General features: G+C 45.7%; 1 protein-coding gene across 3 annotated transcripts in view; it reads right to left on the bottom strand.

Moving 5' to 3' along the window:
• Positions 1 to 26,566, bottom strand: part of necab2 (N-terminal EF-hand calcium binding protein 2) — a 97,374-nt gene that overhangs the window by 65,732 nt on the left and 5,076 nt on the right. For all 3 annotated transcript variants that reach the window (XM_069724825.1, XM_069724826.1, XM_069724827.1), the window contains exons 2-3: positions 26,248 to 26,272; positions 2,191 to 2,299 (exon numbers count right to left, since the gene is read on the bottom strand). In XM_069724825.1, coding sequence (XP_069580926.1) covers positions 2,191 to 2,299; positions 26,248 to 26,272 — 134 coding nt within the window. The remainder of the gene's footprint in view (positions 1 to 2,190; positions 2,300 to 26,247; positions 26,273 to 26,566) is intronic.

Genomic DNA, 26,566 nt, shown 5'->3' with positions numbered 1-26,566 from the left:
ACGGTTGAACGACCCGCAGAGGAAAGAGGAGGACGAGGGAGGAGAGGAAAGGTGAGGGAGGTGGAGGGGGGAGGAGTGAGGGGGGTGATCACGGGAGGACTACAAAAGGAGCAGAAACTCTCCATCTGTCCGTCTCCTCATCGGAGTAATACATTTCTGTTCAGTAATGCAGCGTATACAATAAACGTTGAAAACAAAACCTGCTCTTTGAATATGTTTAAATATGAGCAGCGGACGTTGCTGCTCTTTGTTACGCCGCCTGATTCAATGTCTCATTTTCATCTATGTTTTATTTTTTTTTCAACCTGCTCCATCGATGTGGCAGATGGCCTCCAATAAACGTCTAACGTTCAAATGCTCCGTCATGTTTAGTGAGAACCGAGTTGTTCCAGGAGATTATGTTGAGATACGAACGCACGTTTACTCGGGATCACGAGTTTAATATGTATCGATTAGTCCACCTGATCAGGAGCGAGAAGAATCACGGTTTTAGGTTTTCAAGTGAAGAGTTGAAGCCAATCAGAAGTGCTGACGTCGGCAGAAGCAACGGTGTCGAGGAATTTAATGAGTTTAATGAGTGTTAATTGAGTATTAATGCTTTGTGCATATAAAAGGCTCATCAGAAGAAATAGTGGGTCAAAAAAATTGTTGAGGTTGTAAAGTTCTGTTTTTAAGGACGGTATGTGGATGAACGACAATAAACAAAGTTGGACTGAAGAGTGTCAAAGATCTCACTTATTACAGTCGACCCCTAAAAACCTTTTTAAAATCTTCAAATCAACGTCAACTATTGGCTCAAATTAACGAGTCGTCTCGGTGAATCTTTCATGTTTTGAGCGACTTCACGTTTCTTCTGATTTCCACTTCATAATGTGTTGAACTGAAGTCTGGTGTTTGTGCTGAAAATGTTTTTTATCAGACGAAGCAACAATGCCGGTAAACAAACAGCGTCGACCCGGAGGAGTTTGGACATCGACCGAAAACTCGTGCAGCGAAGAGACCTCGAAGGCAGAGAGTGAGTGACAGCTGCAGCGAGGATGAGGAGGATGGATGAAGAGGAGCAACAGGAAGCTCAGGAAACCGCCTGATTGGAGGAGAGAGGCCGAAGGGAAGAAAAAGCGAAGAGCGACGGAGACGGAGGAACGAGGCGGAGGCCGGACGGCTGCCTCCGCCCTCCCTCCTCCCCATCCATCAACTTCCTGCTTCAGACAGGAAACGCTTACATCATCATTTCTGCTTTTTACCCGCACCGATCGATAGCCTTATCGGCGTGCGGCTGCCAAGTTTTACTTAACTTTAATGAATAAAATAAAATTTAAAATTTTTTTGGGACCGCATCCGCCGCAAACAAAGATTTATAAAGCGAGATCTACGCGACGCCAAAGAGACGGCGGACCATTCTCTCTCTCTCTCTCTCTCTCTCTCTCTCTCTCTCTCTCTCTCTCTCTCTCTCTCTCTCTCTCTCTCTCTCTCAAAAAAGAAGAAAACTTTGACTAATGGCCGCTGAAGGATTTACACATCGAGCTTAATTCAATTCTACACCGACGATAAAAAGGTCAGCTTTTGTTCTGCTTGGTTGGGTTTTATTTTCGAGCAGCATCGGGAGGCCGTTTGATTACTCGCGTCCCACCGCGTCAGCACACTTCTCCTGATTGCAGAGCCGGACGAGCTGATTGGCTGATTAACAAACACAACGATTAAATGAGAGCGAATCACAACGAGCGGCCGCGTTCAGAGAAGTTAGTGTCTCCCCCAAAAATATAGATGATGAGAGGGAGGATGAGGAGGAGGAGGAGGAGGAGAACGGTCACGATGACTTTCCTCGGGTGGCACTCTTCGACACACACACACACACACACACACACACACACACACACACACACACACACACACACACACACACACACACACACACACACACACACACACACACACACACACACACACACACACACACACACACACACACACACACACACACACACACACACACACACACTGTGCAGCAGCAGAACAGCTGCGTGCATCTGCCTTCATTTTCATAATTGCACACACACACACACACACACACACACACACACACACACACACACACACACACACACACACACACACACACACACACACACACACACACACACACACACACACACACACACATTCATGCAGCAGTGGTGTAAAAGTGCTGACCTGGTGTTATCAGAGTCGATGGTGTGAAACAGCTTCTCCAGCTCGTCCTCGTTCAGCGTGCCGTCCGAGAAGAAAGCCTGGAACTCGTCCAGAGACAGTTTGCCATCATCTGCAGGAGAGGGAGACACACACACACACACACACACACACACACACACACACACACACACACACACACACACACACACACACACACACACACACACACACACAGAGAGAGAGAGAGAGAGCACGATGAAACCATTTGGAGACTTCATCAAAGATCTCTGGACATCTCTTGGTGACAGTAAACGAGTATCAGACGTGTTTTATGTTTTAATGCGTCCAGATTAAACGAGCGTGTAAAACTCAAATCTTCCTGCTGTTGGACGAACGGAGACAAACGGAGGTCACAGGTCACGACTGAAGCTTCTTCCAGCTCTGCTCTACGATTAATGGAAAATATTCGTCTCGCTCATCTTCACGTCTGATCCGATCGGTCCGTCCTCAAGATCTGATTCAAGAAGCAAATACGAGTCTGCGGAGGAGAAATCCGTCTGGCTTGATTTTTTATTTCTATTTTTATTGTTTTTGTTTTTAAGTGAAATGTCTACTATTGGTTTAAGCCGCTACATCTGCCGCCTCCACCGGCGAGTCGAAGCTCACAAGAGGCTCTCGGTTTTCTTCCCAGTAAGAGATAACCTCGGGGGTCTTAACACTTCACATCTTATTTTTTATTTTTTCCAGCCTCGCTGTAATTCACACAGAAACGAGCCCGTGTGCGTCTTCAAACGCCGAGCTTATCGCCACGGTGATGAGCAGGTGGAGATCAGCTGATAATCATCTCTACCAATCAAAGCTCTCCCTCTCCTCCACGATCAAACCTTTTCATCAGACCTGTTCTCACGTGAGTTCAAACGTTCTGTATCAGTGAAACTCTTCTCTTCCTGTTCAGTTTCCCCCGATTTGATATTTCAGAACCAGTTTCAGACCCGTTGGCTTCGCGGCGTCGTGTTCTCGCTGCCTTCGGTGCTTCCTCGAGCCGCTGTGAAATTGACCCAGCATGCACTGCAGTCTGCCACCAGCCTTCAGCTGCTTCCCCGCCGTCTGCCCGTGTCGCCGTGTTGCACTTTGCTGATGATTGTTTTCTGAAACCTCGAGGCTTTTCATTTTTTTTTTTTTTTTGGAGGAAACGAGTCTTCTTATGTAAACATCCGGTAAAAGTAAGTTTGAATTTGTAATTATCTGACTGACGAGGCTTCGATTTATCACTGCGAATCATAACACGTCTTTTTTCACCCCGGAGGTGAGAGTCCGACACACCCGAGGTACTTCCTGCAGCTGGCGTGGTTAGAAAACTGAAAACGGCATTTAACACAAGTTTAGAATGAAAAATGTTTTCTATCAAACAGTTTTATGTCCATTGACAACCACGCACTTCAAGAGGGGGCGGAGCTTCGCCGTCCGAGACCGAAGAAGAAGGCGCGTCAGGTCAGGAGACACCAGCTGGGTTTGTCTTTGATGTTGGCGGAGGTTGGTGTCACCGTGAATTCGGCCCCCAGAGTCAGACTGTCAACACCGAGTTCCACCGGGACCTTCTGAGGCGTCGGAGGGGTGTTAGCTGGTTGTTAACTTGAGTTTAGCAGGTTTTTTTTGTAAGTTAAATTAGTTCTCAGCTTTCTTTTAGCTGGTGGTCAGACTGTCAGCGCCGTGACGTTCGGAGGCGTCTGAAGGGGAAACATTCACTGCGAACCACCTGGACTGTGGCGCGTCGTACACGACTGCGGCAACGTAAAGAAGATAAACGGCTTCTCCAAGAAACTCCTTTAATTCTGTCCGTTCTTTTATTCTACATGTTGATCCAAACATTGCTGCAAAGCCGTTCTAACTAATCATCTCCTTTTTCCCTGTTTAAATGAATGTAATCTGTCCTCTCTGTTGGCGGACTGCGCTCCGGCTCTGCAGCAGGGAGTGGTTATTCACTCCACTCTCTCTCTCTCTCTGTGTGTGTGTGTGTGTGTGTGTGTGTGTGTGTGTGTGTGTGTGTGTGTGTGTGTGTGTGTGTGTGTGTGTGTGTGTGTGTGTGTATCTGCTCTCTGCTACTGTAATGCCCCGACTGTCTGTCTCACCACATGATGTGGAGCCAGATATCAAATATTAATTCCCCTTTGCCCTAAAAGTGTGTTTGTCCTTGAGTGTGGCTGACTGGATGGGTCCACTGCAGAGGGCTGGGAAACCACGGCGACGGTGGGGGTGAGGGTGGGGGTGAGGGTGGGGGTGAGGGTGGGGGTGGGAGGTGCTGCGGCCTTACAAAAAGGGGCTGAATTGAAATGTGCTGCTGCCTCTTCTATTCCCTCTGCAGGATTACAGAAGCATATGTTTATGAATTTCTCATTTTAACATCAAAAAGGTATTTTCTTTCTTTCTTTCTTTCTTTCTTTCTTTCTTTCTTTCTTTCTTTCTTTCTTTCTTTCTTTCTTTCTTTCTTTCTTTCTTTCTTTCTTTCTTTCTTTCTTTCTTTCTTTCTTTCTTTCCGCTGCGACACACCTGGTCCTTTCTTTTTTTAATAATCATTTTTTTTCCTTCCACTCCAGTGACAGCTGCAACTCTCCAGTTTTGAACGTCCCTCACAAGAGGAAGGCTTCAACAAACACACTAACAAAGAAACTTTCAGGAACTCCACAAGTCAGTCTCACTCTTTTCTGGCTCTCCTCCGGCCTCCCTCCCTCCCTCCCTCTCTCTCTCTCCCTCTATATACTCTTCTCTCCTTATTAGTGTCTCCATACCTTTTTTATATATTTTTTTGATCCCTTTCTTCCTTCTGGCTCCTTGTTAGAGAAACACAAAGCAGAAACCAGCTCTCAGATGTCGTTCCACGGTGAGTTCCTCCGTGAACAATGACGCCGAGTCAGAAACGCCTTCACACGCGGCTTTTTATCTATTTGTTTTGTTGGCTTTAACCTTTTTCCACGACAGCAGGCACGTTTGTTTGAGGCGGACTTCTGAGTCCGCTCCACCGTCCAAGCTCTCGACTGTGTGTGCGCGTTGCCTATTTTCTAACCTGCCCATCTCTGGCGCAGCAGCGCTGGTGTTTAATTCAGCAGTGACCCACTTTGCAGCGTGCAGCCGGATAGCCCGGTTAGACCCACTCAGGGAATTCTCCAGCAACACACCACTCAAAGCGAAAGCAGATAGCGTGCTAACCCCATTTTCCGAAAAAGCATGAATTACACACGTCAAAAACGACAGCTTCTCCGATTGCTGACCCATAATGCACCACAACAGCATCCGTGGACCGTTTCAGCTGCTTCCGTCGTCTATTATCGGAGTCCTGCTGCTGCAGTCACCAGTTCAACCCCGCAGTGCAACAACCCCCACCCCACCCTACCCAACCCCACCCCCCCTATAAATAATGAACAACAAGCCCGATATCCACTCTGCTCCGTAACGAGTCAGCAGCAGCAGAGGAGGTGACGCAACGGCATCCTGTCTCCGCCGAACCAGACACTGCAGAGAGGCAACGCTTGCTGGAATTACTTTCACTTTCCTCGTCCAAGAACGGTCAGCGGAGGGATGCAAAAGACACACACACACACACACACACACACACACACACACACACACACACACACACACACACACACACACACACACACACACACACACAGCGGGGAGGAAATCAGGTGCAGGCCGGCTAAAACCAAATTCGGAGCAACTCCTGATTGTGAAGCAAATTGCGTCTCTTTTTTTTCTGTCACTTCGTGTAAAGCTACAGAAGATACAGAAACGTCTCTCGTCTTTTAAAGTGAACGAGCTGCAAAATATGGAGGTGAATAAATAAATAAATAAACAAACTTGACAGCTTCAAAACTGCTCTTTACAATCCACATGATCGTGTTACAGCAACAGTTCTGGATGGTGTTCCAGCTGCTGCCGGTTTATGTCGTGTAGGTTATATCTGGAAGCAGTACATTTATAGTACATGTCAGGTATTTGAACATTTCAGCAACTTATTTGCTTAGTAGTTGTTTCGTGGATTAAGATTTTGAACAGAAAACATACAATACGATCAGGTTTTACAGTTTAACTCTGCACTCGTTTAATTTAGCTTAAATTCAACTACATTCACCTGCAAAATACTAGAAGTGGCTCGTGATTTTGAAATAGTCAGTTAAATATAAAATTTAATTATATGCAAATATCTTTCTTCCTTATTTCCCGTTTTTATTGTCACCTGGTTGTAATGTGTTACTTCCGCCAGAAAGCGGCGCTAATGCGCCTCAAAGCTGTTTTCCAGACGCCATTAACCAACAAAAGAAGGAAAAACAACGACATTGCTACCAGCTTTACCAGATAAAACAGTCCCTGCGTTCCAGTATCCAAAATATCGTACTATTTAGTATGCCAGAAACAGATTATTAGATAGTCTGCTAAACGTCTGCAGTTTGCTTGCGTTACGTCAGGTCGACTGAGCCGCCGAGACAGTTGGTGGCGCTGATGCTCCGCCCACAAAAGAAGGAAGAAGAAGAAGAAGAAGAAGAAGAAGAAGCATTCAAATGAAGCGTGCTCGTTCCAAACCGCATCCTTTTTCTTTTTACTTTAAACATCGTGATACGGACGACGAAGGATATGACCGAGAAGAAGTTCAAGACGCATTTTTACTATGTCCCGATTGTACACATACTACATGCAACAGTACATACTTTTTAAGGGTAGCTGCAGTACGGACCGAGAGTAAAAATAAATAGTGTTCCCACTCCTACAAAATACCGTAGCGACACTAATGCAGTTATAACTTATACAACTAATACTTAAAGTGTGTTTTTCTGTTGATAATTCCACAAAAAGAGAAATGTAAATACCACACGTTTACTCGTACTGGGTGTAATTTTACATGGTGGTTTTGGAAGTGTGCTTCAGTATGAAAACACACGGCGAGGCTTCGGAGCAACAGACAGTGAAATGTTTAAAGGGATAAACACACGCGCAGGAAAAAAAACTAATAAAAGCAGAAATAAGAAGGCAGAGTCAGCCAGCGGGTTTGTTCCTACTTACTGTAAGCTCTGCTTCTCTGCAGCTCCGATATGGTGCACGGTACACTTTATTCATGTACCCTACGAGTGTGTGTTTGTGTGTGTGTGTGTGTGATTTCCATAATTTAATAATGCTGTTCCAAGGTCCAACTCATTAGCAATACAGGACGTTGTGTTCATACAAAATGAAGCAAACGGAGAGCACGGTTCCCTCTAGAGATGAATCGACCGTGACGTCACCCAGCGGACGTTTTAAAGCCTCCGGTCTGGCACTTTGGACGAGTTGGGGAGGAGCGAGGACGAGTACCGGAAACCTGACTGCACCCAAGGCCTGTCAATCAAACAGACACGCCCCCAAAACACAGTTGGGTTCAAGGAAAAGTTGATGCTTATTTTTTTTTTCTTCCCCGAGCCCGCCCCTAGTGGCCCTCGGTGGTATTGCACTGCGTTGGCTTCACTTTTCAGACCTGCACACGGCGTCCATTATGAAATACTTTGGGTTCACACAAGGGGAGATGATGAACACTGTCCAAGCTTCATACGGAGGTGGCAGCAACTTTTACTGAGAAGCAACTCACTCAAAAAATTGTGTAACAATACGAACAAACAGCAAATCAGTTACAAAACTGCTGCACGTCCAACAACAACAATCCACAACCAAAAGAAACTCATTTTGTCATCATGGGGGACTAAAAGAAAGCAGAAAATATCCTCATTTCCATTAAAGAAAAAAAGACTCAAAACAATGAATAGATTCCTAAAATAATTAGCAGTAAATTCTCTGTTAATCAGGTTAATCGATTCATCGTTGCATCTCAAGTTTCTGGTATTTTATTTGCAAAGTTCAGCTTCATATCTACCGATTTTTAATTTCACCGAGGAACTACGCAAATTAGCCGAAGCGTCCTTCTTCCTGGTGCGACAGGTTTCCGGCACATCGTTGATTTATTGAAAATGTATCAAAGACCAAAGAAAAACAAAAAAAAGCCCGACGTGCGCACCGTCCTCTGAACCGGTGGATGATTACCGAGACAATTAACTCCACTTAATTCTGACTTGAACAAACCAACACTGTCCCGGCGCTGCAGCTCTGGTGTTTCCTCAGGTGACTCCTGCTCCCATTTGCATTGCTGCATTTTGAATCATTTCATTTTTGCACTCGAGGTCCCGTACTGCTTAAATTATGGAAATCTCTCTCGTACAGATGAACAGACTGAATGGGAAAATCAGAGTATCGGAGCGAGGACGGAGGCAGAGAACCTTCTTGCTGTTTCTGTATTTCATTGTTTCCTGCGTGACTCAGACGTTCTCCAACAGAGGAAACTGTTTGGTTCTTCACCAGCAACCTGCTGCTTTCGTTTTAAGTGCGCTAACTGCAACCTGCGTTAAAATGGGGACCGTTATCAGATCACACAATCTGCAAATACAAAAACTTCTCAACGTGGATACCGAGAGTCGACTCGCACGTCAGCGATGAACGAATGAATTAAAAGTCACATTATGAGACGTTGGCTTCGTTTCCCTGTAAACACGCTTCATTTAGAAAATACCACACAGGACGTCAGGTGACTAAAAACCTGCCGTCTGGTGTTCAGCCAATCACGGAGATCTGCTAAACGTCTGAAGGGGAGGAGGGGGTGAGGTGGAGGGGAAGGGGGAGGGGGTGGGGGGGGTCAGATTACAGGTGGTGAAAACCGCTGAAGGAATTTAACCTTCAGATGAACACGTCATTTGTGAAGTTTTATTCTTTAAAGGAGCAAATAAGGAACTTGATTGGTTGTTTGTCTGTTTTTGTTCTCTTGGGTGGGCACGGGCCCGACTCCGCCCTACTCCGCCCTACTCCGCCCTACTCCGCCTCTGATTGGCTGAAAATTCTCAGCCTAACCTTCAACCAATGAGGAGACACGACTTCCTGCATGCTTTATCAAAATAAAAGCGCCACTTTATGAGTAAAAGCGTTTCCGACACGGTTCAGCAAATTGTTGAAAGATTATATTACGAATATATTATAAGTTCAAGTTTATTTTTAATGAGTCTCTGCTGGACCATCCGGAGGTCGAAGGTGAAACGCTCTGGAGGGGAGACGTCCGGATTTACTACACCAGACGTTCACGGCCGTGTGTGTGTGTGTGTGTGTGTGTGTGTGTGTGTGTGTGTGTGTGTGTGTGTGTGTGTGTGTGTGTGTGTGTGTGTGTGTGTGTGTGTGTGTGTGTGTGTGTGTGTGTGTGTGTGTGTGTGAAGAAGAGAGTGAAGGGACGGTCGGAGACGACTGCGCCAACCACTCGCTCTGTTTCTCAGCGCAGACTAAAGGGAAGCAATTAGAACTTCCTTCTTCCTGCTGGGCTCGACATCCTGCACACACACACACACACACACACACACACACACACACACACACACACACACACACACACACACACACACACACACACACACACACACACACTCTACATGTCTGACACACGCTTACAGCTCATGTTTTCACTTTAATTTCATCCGTGTGTGTTTTTGTAGAAGAAGAAAGAGATTCGTGTTGTTTGGTTTCCTCTCTACAGTCTCTCCTCTCGCTGCCTCTCTTTGCTGTTTATCACTATTTTTTTTTTTTGGGGGGGGGCTGCATGATGGGTTGTCATGGCAACAAGAAGAGGGGGGGGTTGACCCTCCTTTTTTTTTCAGGCTCAGGATATCAGCGACGCTTTCTCTGTCTGTACATCATTAAAACAACACACACACACACACACACACACACACACACACACACACACACACACACACACACACACACACACACACACACACACACACACACACACACACACACACACACACACACACACACACAAGTTCCCTATTTTTTCTGTCTGTCATTTCTCTCTCGTCTTCCTTCAAACACAACAACTTCTGTTCCTCTTTTTTTTTTTTTTTACATTTCTCGTCTTTCGCATCTTTTCTTCGTTCAGTATCACCTGATCTGTCGAGGAGAGTTACGAGATTTGTTTCCATGAGCTGGTATTTTCCCTTTCTGTCCGAATTATCCGACCTCTGAAAATAATCCATCCCAGCAGCCGTTAGGGAGAGGAAAGTGTGTGTGTGTGTGTGTGTGTGTGTGTGTGTGTGTGTGTGTGTGTGTGTGTGTGTGTGTGTGTGTGTGTGTGTGTGTGTGTGTGTGTGTTTGTGTGTGTGTGTGTGTGTGTGTGTGTGTGTGTGTGTGTGTGTGTGTGTGTGTGTGTGGCTGCCAGCTGTTTCATCTGATAGATGAGCAACACGAGTGATTTTCACTGAGCTGTCAGCTCCTGTCTTTCCTCCCTATCCATCAACGCAGACCACCCACAACACACACACACACACACACACACACACACACACACATATATATATATATATGTATTTTTAAAAGATTTTTGTATTTTTATAAAACAGACACCGTTAGAGCAGGTGAGACCAAACCAGTTGGCAGCCATCATATGTCGAGGACTTAACTCAACATCCTAAAGGGACCAACAGTCCAGCTCAGATTGGATCCGAACATCCCCGACAGCGTGTAGCGTGACCGCGGGTTCATCGTCATCCTGCTCCACTAACTGGGTCAACTACCTGAACCGGGCAGCCGGACACATCTCTCGTTCTAACCAGTCCCTCTTCACCTGGATGATGACATCCGACGCATATTCCTACCATAAAACTGTAATTGAATATGTATGTGAGGAGATCTGACATGTTTGAAAAATAAATGAATATCTAACAAATAAATCATGAAAAGGGCAAGCGGTCTTTCTACTGGTTGTTCTGACCCGGCAGGAACAGAAGTAAGTGTGCACCTTTTTCTTTTTCTGCACAGCGAGACGCTGGAGAAAACACCGGCTGCACCCTTTCATCCTTCTGATAGAGAGGAAAAGAAACTAAAAAGCATCTGCCTTGTTTATGTTTCTTTAAATCAGTGATTCCTCCACGAGGCTCCCCCTGCTGGCGCGCAGGAGAAAGTTCTCCTTCTATCAAAGACAGATATTCTATTTACGCACAACATTACAACGACGGCCGAGAGGAAAGTGATAAGTGGTAAGTTTGGTAAAGTTTGCTTTCAACCAATCGCAGCGCGTCGCTGGTGACCTGGCTTTTCGACACGGTCGTGGCAGCAGAATCCGTCCGTGGACAGTCGGCATCGTTGTCTTAAATCTCCGGTCTCTGATTGATCTGCTGGCGGTAGCGGAGATTTCTGTTCACGCCGTCTCTCTGAAAAATGACGTCGTCAGCGAGCGTCGCCATGGAAGCGACGCAATAGATCCGATATGAGCCGGCGGGGCGACTGAGACGCATCGCTAGAAATCACATTTCATCTGTTTTCATCCGACCGTGTTGTCGTCCAATCAGACGCAGCGTACTGGTACCGAGCCGAACCGGACTTGTATTTTAAAAAGGTGTTTATCTGGTAAAAGTCGGAGACATCGGTACGTTATTTTTAATGTAAGTTATTTACAGTCTGGACGAACGCTGAAGGACGTCTGAAGTCTCTGCGAGCCGATAAAAATCAATGTGACCAACGGAGAGCAGCACGATGAAGATCTGTAATCTGCGTCGCGTTCGGAGCGCCGAGGTCCGTGAACCTCTTACGGTACAACATTATAAATCCATTTACACTTAATGGTCCGCTCTAAGACCGCTGACCTTTGACCCCGCGAGATCCGCTTCTGACGGAGATTTTCGTAAGATTTTTTTCGTCCTCCTGATTTTTTTTTTTTTTTTTTTTGAATAAAAAACATAACGAGAAGGCTTGATGGCGTCCACGCCGCCTCCCCTCCCTCCCCCCGACCTCCCCGGTCCCCCGGGTGACGGATGGCCCCCCCGGCGGAGACAATACGCCGCGTGTCGGACTGAATGAAGAGACGAGCCGCGGCGGATGATCATCGGTCTCTCTTATCCATTTTCTGTCTCGGCGGAGACTCGAATGATGTGTAATCATCATCAATCTGCCGGCTGAACATAATAATGTTATCATTAGGAGGAGTGTGGCGGCGCGCAATACGGTGGGTGTCACGGCGTGGAGAGGGTGCACGTGTGTGTGTGTGTGTGTGTGTGTGTGTGTGTGTGTGTGTGTGTGTGTGTGTGTGTGTGTGTGTGTGTGTGTGTGTGTGTGTGTGTGTGTGTGTGTGTGTGTGTGTGTGTCTATCCTAATGATGAGTAATCCGAGGTGATGACAGATAATAGCGGCGTGTCTGTGAGGATGATGCGTTCAGATTCCTGCTTCTGCCGTCTGAAACCCACCGGCGGCCTCTCCCGCTCCAATCAGCCCTTCGGGGAGGTCCTCATTTGCACAAACGGCACGTTACGGCCTCCCGTTACGACCGGATAGGCTACCTCGGCCGGTAATTGACTGCCATTGCCCACGACGGTGCCGTTTTTAATGCAGCGTGATGGTGTTTAATGGCAGATAATAGAATGGCGGCGCTAAACAAAGTCATTTCAGCGCGGCGTGTCGGGGCCTCTTCCCCCGTTAATGTTATCACGCGGCGTCCCGGCGTATTAACGAGCCGGCCGTCCGCACCGCGTTAACGCAAAGACGGAGTTGCTTCGTTTATTGAACAGGAAACGCTTCAGATGTTATTTATTGTGACTACAAGAATCCCGTCGTCTCCTCAGTTTCACTATTTTACTCTCTAAAATTGGACTCGGAGCTCAAACCAGAGAGGAGTTGATGTTTTTTTGAAATGGTAATTGGTCGTCGGACAGAAGAAACTCTTCTGCACCTTAATCTGAGTGAATTAATCTTAATTATAGTCAATATTCTCACAAAATATCCTTCAATTAAACATCGGTACGAGATGGCAGCTGATGCAAACGCCATCTTTACGATAAAGTTTGATCATGAATATCATTTTAAGTTGCGTGTTGCCACGTTGTTCCACAACGTACCGCTGCTGAACGAAGCCATGAAAGTTCCCTGTAAAGAGGATGATTCTCTTGAATGACTACCAAGTCAAATTTATTTAAATGACTAATATTAACGTTGATAACGTGATTAAACTTTGAAAGGAACTTTCCATGTGCTCTGCTCACTTTGCCGGATAAAAAAAAAAAGTAAATGTCAAAAAATTGAAATGAAAGCTGCCTCCGACGTCACTGCAACGATTCCAGTTGTCGCCGCGAGCCGCACACACATTTAAATGTGGTGCTGAGGACATCCGGCAGCAACGCCAACGACCAACAACACACGACATCACATCAGACGCCTCCAGACGTTTCACAGGAGACGGTTTGGTTAAACACGAGTTTCACACGGCCAGAAGCTGATTAATAGAGATGCAAGTGTGACAGGTGGAGAAGGAAAAAGAGTCTGCTGAGGAGAACGGGAGGAAAGAGAAACAGTTGAAGGGCTCGTGATTGTTTGATTTAATTATTGTTTTCTTCCTCGAACTTCAGGCTTTTTCTCTTTTCCTTCCTTCGTTCCTCTTTAAATAACCGCCCTCCCTCCTCCGTCGCAGAACTACCGAGAAAAAAGAAAAAACTCCCCTTTTCATTTCCACGGGGGACTAAAATGTTTCAATTACACTTCTCGCCTTCACCCTCGTTCTCTCTCTTCGCCGCAGAAGTCGGCATAAAGGAGAAGATGAGAGAAGAAGAGAGCGGAACAGGAAGCAGAAGAAGTTGATTCATTTTCAGTGGGAGCGAAAGCCGACGGGCTGGAGGAGGATGAGGCGCTGAACGCACTTCAGAGATGCAGACTTTTAACTAAGATGATGTAACTTTTCACTCACTCCTACTTCTCTACAATAGAAGTCCCTCGAGGAAAGAAAAAACAAACAAACAAACGCAATAATTCACCCAAATTCAAGCAATCTCCGAAAGGTTTTGCAGGAGTTTTCAATTTTGCAAATATTCCAAAGATTTATTTCCCGCAAAAATAAAATGTCGTTAACGGACGCTTTGCAGAAAGTGTTGCAACCTAACGTCGCCATTAACAAACAAAACTCGCTTCATTAACCGAAATATCTCCTCGTTGGTGGTGCTGGTCAAAGGTGGTGACCTTTGACCTTAGCCCCGCCCTCCCTCCCCGCCCCATTTTTTTCTTCTTCTTTTTCTTTTCCCTCGAATTGTAACAGGTTTGATGGTGACAATCACAAAAACATCGGTGCGCAATCATGGAGGTTACTGCAGCATGTCTGAGAGAAAAGAGCAGATGTGATGAAGCGGAGAGCGTCGGCGGCAGGACGAGCTCCGAGTCGGCCAATCAGCTGCAGGACGAGCTCCGAGTCGGCCAATCAGCTGCAGGACGAGCTCCGAGTCGGCCAATCAGCTGCAGAGGACGAAGCGAACGCCGCGTTTTAGACGAGCTGATAATCTGACAGCTGAATCGGGATTTCTGGCCTTTAACCTGTCGAAGTGCTTTTAAGTCTTTTCATCTTGGCAGCAGTGTGATTTAAGTAGAAGATAACGGAGACAAAGCCGATGGCGTGTCAGGGGTTGGCATGACAACGGATAACGTCAGACTGTATTGTTTTTTTGTTTTTTTAAAAACAAACATTAGCGTGAACGCGTCCTGTCGTGTTTGACTGATGTGGATATTTTCTATGCAGGGTCAGCGCAGCGTATCCCAGCATGCATTGGTTTTAAAAAGGACAGGAACACATCAGGTCAAAAAAAAAAAAAAAAAAACTCATTCAAAGTCAAACTGGCATCGAAGCGACGACGCAAACCGACCAGCTTTGTTGCAGTTACGATTCGGGAAAAACTATATCTGTCTGCAAAAAAAACAATTCTCCAAGAGGTGTGTGTGTGTGTGTGTGTGTGTGTGTGTGTGTGTGTGTGTGTGTGTGTGTGTGTGTGTGTGTGTGTGTGTGTGTGTGTGTGTGTGTGTGTGTGTGTGTGTGTGTGTGTGTGTGTGTGTGTAACAGACAGTCGTACTCGCTGCCAGCTGCGGGGTGAATATTAAGTGTAACGCGACAGTGAATCGGTGGAGTGTGTCGATGATGTCGGAGCAGCTGCAGGCGCCGCGGCGACGAACAGGAACGTAAAAACATTAAAATCCCGCTAAAGATCAAGAGGTGACGGTAAATATGTGGGAGATGGCAGATTCACCGAACACGGAGGAGACGTGTTGTATCAGATGCACACAAAGAGGTGCTGAGAATATCACAACCCAGGGAAAAAAACAAATGTTTGTTTACGACTCATAAAGCTGTAAACAAAGTTAGTTTACTATCAAACTGAAACTATATTTGAAAAAAGTCACATATTTCTGAATACAACACAGTGACCATATTTGGATGGGGGGAGAGCGAGCGGTGGATCTGACTCCATCTGATTGGTAACCCCGAGGACACTACGCCCCGCCCACTTATCACCGGAAACCTGACTGCACCCACAGGCCTGTCAATCAATCAGACACGCCCCCAAAAGCATCCCACTTTCTGGAGACCTCATATCTAAATAATGATGGAAGGATTTTCCGATGGACCTCCAGAAAACTAATAAGAAGGAGTGACTTCAGCTCATAACACCGTAATAACTGATGAACTAATTTATCGACTGAATGGGAGTCTATGGACCCCTAGTGGCCCCTCGGCGGTATTGCACTTTTAAGGCACTTTGGCGTGTCGTCTTCACGCCGAGGGCGAGACGGAAAACGTGACGCTGACACGGCGTCCAAAAGAAGAGAACGAGGTTTCCACTCGGCTCCGTGTGTCCTCAGGCACATGAGTACAAATCAGGTGAATGAAGTCCCTCAGCTAGAGAGGAGTGGTGGGAGGGGGGGGTAACTTTGGTGTCATGGCAACTGCATGCCACATGGGAGAACAAGAGGGGATGCTGTAACCAGGGGCAACTGAGTGGTAACTGGGGTTGCGGAGCAGAGGTAAACCGCTCGTAACGAGCTAAAGATGAAGCGTCGTCATGACGCCGGCAGCCAGCTGATGAACTTGGGACCAATTACACGTTTATCATACGAGATTTAAAGATGCCAAGTTTGGCGGAGTTATTAGGAAACGCACACACGCACACACACACACACACACACACGCACACACACACACACACACACACACACACGCACACACACACACACACACACACACACACACACACACACACACACACACACACACACACACACACACGCACACGCACACACACTCAGACGCACCCGGCGAGGCCTCGTGTTAATTATTGCCATGTAAATGTCATGTCTTAAGTGCCCCTGGAGCTTCCAGGCTCATAACAGGAGACCCCGACTCTTCCAATAATACACAGAGATCGGCGTGCACAGATACAAAAGCAGAGAGCGCACACACACACACACACACACACACACACACACACACACACACACACACACACACACACACACACACACACACACACCCTCTCCTGAGTGACAGCTCCCAGCCGCGCTCATTAAAGCGAGAAAAAAAAAGTCAAGAATTATCTTCCGCTGATGGTTTCTCTCCCCGACGTGGAGCGAAGCTCGTTGAGGAACAAACACCGAGCAGCTTCTTCTTTTTTTTTTTCTTCTGATCATCAGCGCTGCCAATTACTGCCGCGCCGCCGTTCGCCACGGTAACCCCACTTCTTTCTGATGCCGAGGCGCCTCACTCCGCACTGATGTCTGTGTGTCATAAAGGGGCGGGGCTTAAACCTCTGCCGCATTAATCTACCTGTCTATCTACATAACCAAAAGCCTTGAATCTGATACAATACAGTCATTTTAACTGATGTTATTTACCTCCTGTGTTTTATATTACGGGCCCTCAGCTGACTGTCGTCTTCTGTCTTTTTCATTTGTTGAAAATAAAAACTTCATAATACTCTTTGTTAGCAGATTTTCCCGCGTGTCTGTAAACACACCAACATTCAAACCTAATCACTGAGTGTAATCTGTTCAGGACGCAACACGGCTCTGATCTCATCACTGTTGATTTGTTCACATCCTCAAGAGGACATTTGTGTGTGTGTGTGTGTGTGGAGGGGGAGGGGGGGGGCTGAAAAGGTCACATCAGTGAATCAGTGAGTGCATTTCTTACCTCCGGCACTCCATCGGAGAATCTGTGTCGGACTGATTGGAGGTTTTTTGCTTGTGTTTGTTCCTGATTACTTTGTTTACACTCATAATTTCCTCGGCCTTTCATTTCAGTCTTTTACTTCCTCCTCTCGTAACGCCAATCAATAGTCGGAGGAGTGACCGGGAGTGAAAAGGTTGATTGTGAAGGTTAGAAAACAGCCGGTGAAAGGGAGGATTTTAATTCAATGACAGATAAGGAGGTTTTTTTTTTTTAGATTCACGTAGTTTCAGTAAGATTTTTGGTTAAAAAGCCAAAATAATAAAGATTAAAGGAGCCGGAGAGATTCGAGGCTTGCCGGTGTCGACCGTTTTATCTCGAGCTGCTTCAGACGGGAGATGAAGGAAGGAGACGAGAGAGGAAAGCAGACGTGGAGAGATCCGTCAACGGCGAGAGTTTTACAGCCGGGAGAGACGACGAGCTGCGATCGAGCGTCGAGTTCCTGTTGAGCAGCAAACCGACATGTTGGAGGACCGTATGTTGCCATGGCGCCACAGTTCAGGTGGTTCGCAGCGATTGTTTTTCCCCTCACTCTGGGGGACGAATTCACGGTGACACGACCTCCGCCAACGTCAAATAAAAAAACAAACAGCTGGTGTCTCCTGACCTGACGCGACGGCGAAGCTCCGCCCCCTCTTGAAACATGAACGTCACTCAGAAACACGTCGCCCGGCTCGTCGCTTCATCGCCGTCGACTTTCTGAAACATTTCAAGGGTCTCTGTTGACCGTTTCTACAGGTTGAATCCAAAACCGGACGGTTTCAGGTCCGTGGTTAAAATCACTAATATTCACATTCATGTGAGGAAACTCAGCTGCCGATGTTGATCAAGAGACGACGCTCTGAATACTTCCTGGTGAAAGTCATCGCTTCCTCCTCCACATCTCCGTGCTGCGCTCTGTTGGTTCGCAACAGGAACTTTTAGATTTCACCTCAAAGAGCACAGAGGCCCGAGTTTAAAAAGCTTGGAGGCGAACAGAAGGGAAAGAGGGGACAAAAGAATTACAAAAAAAAGAAATGAATAACTCGACTCAATCTGTATTGCTCTCTACGTTAGTAATGTACGTTAAAATGGTTTAAAAATGGGTTTTAACCCAAGAAAGTGAAGGTTACAGATGTTCTGTGGGTTCAGTTGTTTTCTGACCTCAACCATAATCCATACGTTTGGAGCGGCAATAACACGTGTTACTATAGCAACCAGGCTGATTGTTTAATAACCGGTAGATCCTACATAAACCAGAGTGCAACAGCAGAGGAGGGAGAATAATTAAAAAAAAAATCGCCGCAACATCCAACGAGCTGTGGCATCATTTTCTGGCCTTTGGGGAGAGATGGCGTATAAACAGGATCTAACAGGATTAGTAGCGCGTTCGTTTCTTTTGGATGCCTTTTTGTTTATAGCCTCTATAGTTGTTTTTTTTATAATGTTAAAAAAAAAAAAAAAAATGACAAGAAAAAAAGAAAGAAAGAGGAAACACAAAATTCTCCTTAAAATCCAGCCGTTCTCTCTTCTTCCGTCGCATGTTGATAAAATGTCAATTCTGTATAAAAGGTTTCCATTTCAGCTTTTAGATATCACACGAATATTGAAGTGAATGAGCTGTAAAAAAAAAAAATAAACCCAGAAAGAAAAAGGAAGGAGATTGATCCCGAACCCACGGAGGGGCAGAGCGCGTCAGGTGAGGAACACGTCTTCAAAGGGCGTCTTAACTCGCAGCCTTTGATCCAAATCCAGCCGACCACGACGGCGAACAAAGACACTTCAATCCCCTCCAGTCCCCCCCCCCCCCCGCCCTCTTTCTTCTGTGAGCCACCAAAGGAACTGCACGAAAATCATTTTTACTTTCCAGTCCAGTGTTTCCTTCACGTCGCAGCACTCCCGCGGCGAGTTAACTCGTCCAGACTCTCCGAGGTGATGCCGAGAAATATACAGCGGCCGCCGTGTTGAGTCGGCAACGCGCCTCGACCGAGTCGTCTCTGATGTTGTACATCATGTATTCTGTAGATTTTCATCCTCCTTGATCCCTTAATTTGCTGATTGAAAAATTAGAAAAATCCAACTCTGTTGTTTTGCTAAATGTTAGGCCAGACCCAGCAGGCTGTTAGCTTAGCTTAGCATAAGAAAGGGAAAGCGGATAGCCTGGCTTTGTCCTGACGTACCAAGCGCTAACACGCTTACTATAACCGCAGACTGGATATGAAAACGGACGTAGTCTCCACGTCTGAAAAGTAAAGCCACTGCTGAAGTGCCTTAAAGTGCAAAACCAGTGTGGGCCACTAGGGGCTGGCTCCAAAAAGAATCAACTTCTCTCCTGTAACACAAAGTCAGTACATTTTCCCCACCAGTTTTTACGGTGTCGTTAATTCAATCGCCTCCTCCTGATTCATTTTCTGGTTTTGAAAAAACAATTCGATCATTAATTAGATATTCGGCCTGAAAGAGAGCGATGCTTGTCAGGTTTCTGGTAGAGGTGGGCGGGGCATAGTGTCCATAAATTCCAAATATGGTCACTTCTGGTTCCAAAACGCCAAATTCGAGGCTAGCTGACTAAATAACTCCAAAAATGTTTTATTTTTTAGTATAAAAAGGATGAACATGAAGGGGTTCAAATAATCTGTGACTTAAATAGACGGACCTCCTCTTCAAATCACTCATTTTTGAATGCCGCTGGAAACCAACCGCACCGCACATACAGGCTCGGCTGTCCGGCATCAAGCCGACAGCAACACGACGTCGAGAGCGCTGCCTGAATCTCTGTAACAGGAAACATCTCTAAAACCCTCCTTCCTCTCCGTCCCGTCGCTCCGCCAGAACTTCCTCCTTCCTCCGTCCTCCTCGTCTCGTCCTGCCTCCCTCGGCGAGCGGCGCTCGGGGGCTCGTTAGCAGCGGCGTCGGTGATTAAAGACTGCAGGTAATTAGATACACACGACACCGTTGTGACTGAGTGGCTGCCTGAAGAGCTGCAGGCGTCCGCCGCCAGACGAGCCGAAGGTTTAACTTCAACGTATTTAAGATTCTTTCAAATGAATGTCAGTCTCGTGGGAGACTTTTTTTTTTTTTGGCCATAATTCAAGTGTTGTTTATCAAACCATCCCCGCGTTCCCGAAACACACCTTTTAGTGCGGACAGCAGCTCCCATTAAAAAGTATCTACTGTTGCAAGCAGTATGTGTATTAATAATTGGGACGCTCTACGTCATCATAAAAATGCGTCTTGAACTTTGACCCACCGTGTCGTATCCGTCGCGATCCGCACGGCGACGTTCGCAGTAAAAAAGAAAAGGACGCGATTTGTAGGCGGAGCTTCACACCGACGGTCGAGCTGCATATTTTCCGGGCTGAGAGCGGCAGATGAACCGGCTCACAACGCCAACCCGAACACGAGCCGAGGGAGCAGCTGGTCGACGCCGAGTCCGTCCGTCCGGGGAAGCCGTCGTCCCGGCCCGGAGGCCGGAGGAGCGATCGGCCGGTCGCCGTCTCAACAGTCGAGCAGTGAACATCAAAATAATCCCAGTGAAGCTTAAAATGCGACGACATTTCTCTTCAACGGGATCGTTTGACCTTTGAGGGAAACACGTTTATTTGTTTCTCCGGTGGGAAATCAGAGGATCGATATGCGCTCGTTTAAATCGTCTTAATTGTCCGCAAAGCATCAAAAGGCCTGAAATGAGAATATTGAACCGACTCGTTCGCCGAACCTCGGACCATTTTTTTAAAACTTTTAAACAGAGCACACGCTAAGCTCGCGGTTAGCTCCCGGTTGTAGTGTATACAGAAATAAAAACTCCCGTTGATTAAAGCAAATAACTGTTGTTGCCTCCAAATGTCAAAATATTCTTTTTTTTTTTAAGCTTTGAGGTTTCAACCTAAAAAAAAAACAGGTTTGAAAAGCCGACAGCTAACAGAGACGTGATCCGCCCGGAGACTTTTTCTTTTAAGAGCTGTGCAGCAGTGAATCAGCTGGCTGCTGAATAAACCATGAGCTAAATGCAGCCGTCCGTCTCTCCCTCACGTCAGCTCGTCTTTCCTCGTCGATGGATGTCTTGTTTTACTTTTATTTTTTTCTTTCCGATGCAGCGTCCGAATCTTTGCCCTCGCCTTCTATCTGTTATTAATGCAGCTTTTATTTTTCTTCCTTCGCTCCTATTTTGGTCTTTATGATTATTTCTTAGTTATTAATTTCCTCCCAGTTTCGCCCACATTTTTGTTATCGGTCAAATTTGTGCAGAAGAAAATCATAGAGATATAAACTGCACATGAAGAATTCATCATGCTGGTGACGAGAAAGCACTTTAAATATTTATTGCTACCATGTAGTAATATTTCTTTTTTCTTTTTATCTATAGCCTGAGCTTTGAGTTGAATATCAAACATGAGGAAATTGTCAGGTGGGTTGAAAAACTAAATTAAGTGTCAAAGATGGTGTTAAAACGTCTCTCTGTTCCTTTTAAAGTGAACACCGGGGTTTGCTGTCGGCCAACGACGTGCACATTTACCCATCAGAGTCGACCTGATGTTGTTTGTCCGGACATGAAATGTGCAAAACGTCAGGAAGAGCTTCAATAATACACAGAAAGCTCCTAATAAACTGCTCCTTGGAGATACAGACACCGAGAGCCAGAGGCGCTTCGTCAGGTGATCCGTCAGGTGATCCGTCAGGTGATCCCACAGGTGATCTGTCAGGTGATCCGTCAGGTGATCTGTCAGGTGATCCCACAGGTGATCCCACAGGTGATCCCACAGGTGATTCGTCAGGTGATTCGTCAGGTGATCCGTCAGGTGATCTGTCAGGTGATCCCACAGGTGATCCCACAGGTGATTCGTCAGGTGATCTGTCAGGTGATCCCACAGGTGATCCGTCAGGTGATCTGTCAGGTGATCCCATAGGAGGAAGTGACGAGCTCAGCTGATGGACGCTCGGCTCCCAAAAAACCCAACGAGGAAGTGTGTTTAGTTGGTGTTTGTCCGCCTCCTGCTCGCTCTGAGATTGTAATTCTGTCTTGACATGATAAACAAGCCTCCTTAAACTCCGTCTGCTTTCTGTCTTCATGTCAAACGCCGGGACGATAATTAGCAGATGTCTGATGAGGCACGAGGCGAGGAAGTTTATCAAATTAAAAAAATTTAAAAAAAGCTGCTGATGAGAGCTCAGATGCTCCTCATTCCTCCGCTTGGAGCTACTCGTCTACGAGAAGGTTTTTTAACAGGTGATGTTCCCATGGTTCACCTGCACAGGTGTTTTCAATATTTTATTAAAGTGTTGTCTTCTGTTAAATTTGATCTGTCTCTCTTTTTTAAATTTAGTTTTTAAGGGTTAATTTAATGTTTTTATGTTCCTTTATGTCGGTTTGTATTTGAAGTATTGCATGTAATTTATCTTATATACAAAGAAAGTTTATTATCATCATCATTAGAAGTAGTCGTAGTATTTGTCCCCTACTTAACCTTATATTCTGCCTTTAAAACAAATCGGAGCTGAAAAATGTATAACTTCCTGAGAAAGAAAAGAAACTGAAACTCCTTTTTCTATTTGGCAACTAGAAAAAAAAAAACCCGCTGGAAATTTATATTAAACACTGGAAATAAAAGCTGAGATATCAAAGGGGAAAAAAGAGCAGCAGATAAAACATGAAATGAGGAGACTGTTAGCTCCTGAAAACAAACATAAATGTCATATTTTTTTTATTGCGCTTTCTACATGGATTTTCATTGTTTGAGGTTTTTTAATTGTTCTCATTTAATCACATCTTATTGAGGATTATTCTTCTGCAGCGGTTTAACAATCTGACATCTGTTTGAGCATTAATTAATCTGCATTTTCTTTTCTGAGTTCCAGGAAAGAATTTGTTAAGACTCAGGAAACTAACTGGAATCAAGCCGTCACTGACTTTAATATTTACTTTCATGCTATTCACACTGGGACAAAACAACAACGCCTTTTTTTTTTGCACCTCATTGTGTTTTCCCATAATTCCCTGCTTCATTACGCGCAACACAATCAAGAGGGGTGATTATTTTGGAAAGGTTTGTCAAATGCCAACAAAATGTGCCCGCTGAACAAAAGAAGGGTTGTTGTTGTTGTTGCTGTTGTTGTCAGCAGCGACGGACGTCGCCGTGGGAAACGTTTAATTAGTCACATTAAAGAAGGATCAGATCACTGCTGGATCGACTCCACAGCAGGGACACACGGGCGGAAATTTATTTACAACTCCACAGCTGAAACTGCCTCATTTATTAGTTTATTAAATGAAGAAAGTGTTTCATATTCTATATATATATATTTTTTTTATTTTTCTGGGGGGGGAGAGAGGCAAAATTGCCCCAAATTTTCGGAAACCAGTTTGTAAAATGTGGTTATTTACGACAACACAAAAAAACTGGAAAAGTTCAAAAACTCCAAACTCGTTTGTGATCGCATCACAGTTGGTGCATCGGTTGCCGCGGTAACGACGCACGAGCAGCTACGCTGGTGACGCCAGCAAAGTTACAGCAGACAACTTATTTGAGCGTCTGTCCGCTGACTGTTGTTGCCGTTGTCCTCCGTAACGTTAAAATCTCCGTCCTCTGTTAGCTCTGCTAACTCTCACTCTCTGAAAATGATGTCATCATCCCGTGTCGCTCGAGATCCGATCTGAGACGCATCTGTAGAAATCTCACTGGAATCAGATTTCATTTTTCTTTCCAGACTTTCCAGAGTTTAATTAACTTACGAGTTGAATTTTCCGAGTGTAATCGAAATGCAAAAATACAGTTTGATTCCGTTCAGTTTGTTATTACAGAAAAATACTCCGTAAAAAAGTTAATGATTTCATAACGTCTCAAACTGCAGCAGCTCGACGGGCCGCTGAACGTCAGAGGAGCTGCTGCGACTGAAAACAGGCGACGAAGTGCTGTCAAATGATGCAACAGTTTCAGAGACTCAATGACTGCTGAAACACTCCACCAGCTGCACGACAAAGTGTGTGTCACACACACACACACACACACACACACACACACACACACACACACACACACACACACACACACACACACACACACACACACACACACACACACACACACACACATCAGAGCACACACAGGCCGACTGACGCGCTCGTGTTTATATTACACATAAAAAGGTGCTCACAGATGTATGCTACTTGTATTAGCAGTAATACCACACACACACACACACACACACACACACACACACACACACACACACACACACACACACACACACACACACACACACACACACACACTCTTCCCAACTTGCTGTCTCAGCAGCTCCGGCCCTGAAGTCTGCCCTCTGAATGTAAAAACTGAACTTCGGCCTATTAAAGCGTGATTACTGCCCCGCTGTCACATGTACGACGCTCCTCTTCCTCCTCCCGCTCCTCTTCCTCCTCCCGCTCAGACTCTTACCACCTCCTGCCTCTCCTTCTGTCACTCCTGCCCCACCTCCCCCTCCCTCCATTCTCTTTTAAACAATGCTCTCCTCTTCCTCCCGTTAGCATCTCCCTCTTCCTCCTCTCACTCATTAAAACAGTTCCCCGGTCTTCTCCCAGGAGAGAGGAGGCTAAAAATAGATGCTTCTTCTTCTTCTTCTTCTTCTTCTTCTTCTTCTTCTTCTTCTTGCTCGCTGGTTCTTTTCCCTCCAGTTCCTGACGTCAAATAACGTTTTCCTCCGTGATAACAACCGACAATCTTTGCTCCTCGCTTGACTCTTTTCTCGGCCTCTTTAAAGACGGCGTGAAACGAAAACGTAAAATTCAGTCAGAGCGGTTTGTAATTAGGTGGTGAGACAGCTGATGCCACAAGTCTGTTGTAAACGCAACAATCATTTCTATCCCCCCCCCCCACACACACACACACACCACCTCCTCCACCGGGGTGAGACGAGGCGGTTACACGGCGATGATGACGGTTAAATCTTCTGGAAAAAAATAAATGTATTATGTTCGGCGGTCTTTTAATTTCAGCAGCATCACACGGACGAACAAACCATCACGGTGGACGTCTCCGCTGGACAGATCGATGTCGGGACGATAGAGAGGCGGCAATAAGCTTTGGAGAAATCCTCAGTGCGCGCACACACACACACACACACACACACACACACACACACACACACACACACACACACACACACACACACACACACACACACAATTGACCATCTGGCTGCTATGAAAGCAAATCTTTTTATGCCGTTTCCTCATTAGTTAAATTATTTTTTTGTTTTTTGTCACAGAGTCACAGAGATGAGATAAAAAAAGGCGAAGAGGAGGAGGAGGATGGTTAGAGCAGGAAGAGAGAGAGGAGCCCGCGATGAAGAGCAAAGAGAAAATAGCAGTACTTGTGATGCCAGAGGGTATAAACAAACTGCTCGCTGGCGCAGCTACACAGCAACATAAACTTTCCCCTCTGAAAACACTTCAATGTCCCAACATGCTAAAAATACAGCAGCAGCAGACAGCCCGAGTTTACCGCTTTCTACAAACAAGGCTTCACACGCAGCACATCTCACATCTGTATGGAAACCCAAATAATTCAGGAGCAGGTTGGTTGCAAAGTTTTGCCGCCCTGGAAGCAAAACTGCAGACGCAGATAACACAGAAGTAGAAGCTCAACCGAATCTGTACAGAAAAACACCAAACTGTCTGTTTTAACGGAACAAATAAAGACTAAATCAGGTTTTAAAGTTGCTTTCAGTGAAATGTGGTTTTGAGTATCTTCTTAATTACCGTATAACAGACAGAACGTGATTAAAACTTAACGTCCTGGATGGAGTTGGTCCGTCTCTGTATATGAATACTGCATATGTGCATGTGTGAAACGGTGAATTCCTCTGAACGCCAACACAAATCAAGTGAAATCATCCTGTATGTAACATCATACAATAAATATCTGCAATGCACCCATTCGTTACACAAATCGAACATTTTCCGATTTGTGTTTTCTCCTCCGTGTCTTTGGAGACTAATTAAGATCGTGAACAGTTTCACTCACCGTCTTTGTCAGCTCTTCTGAATATCTGCGAACACAAAGCAAAGACAGACTAGTTAGTGTGCGTGAAGGTATCTGCAGCGAGGTAGAAACAGGAAGACGGGAAATCTTCAGTTTGAAGAAAAGCTGCCGTTTGGGAAAGTTTCTCTTTTGTGATGAATTCATATTTACAAAAGTTATATAATAGACGCAATAAACTCGTCGTGTTGATGAAACAAATCCTTTCAAGTCATTCAGCAGTTTTTCAGCAGGTATTGCAGCAGACTGGTGAGGTTTCTGTTAGCAGGTACATCAGTGCATCATCGGCGTAACAAGACATCAG

This window comes from Brachyistius frenatus, unplaced genomic scaffold (assembly GCF_029030835.1).
Source record: "Brachyistius frenatus isolate BFR_SWC_R1_liver_20210118 unplaced genomic scaffold, ASM2903083v1 Contig_397, whole genome shotgun sequence".
NCBI classification, from domain to species: Eukaryota; Metazoa; Chordata; class Actinopteri; family Embiotocidae; genus Brachyistius; species Brachyistius frenatus.
The sequence above is the reverse complement of the archived record's forward strand: the minus strand, read 5'-3'. Positions and strand labels throughout refer to the sequence as shown.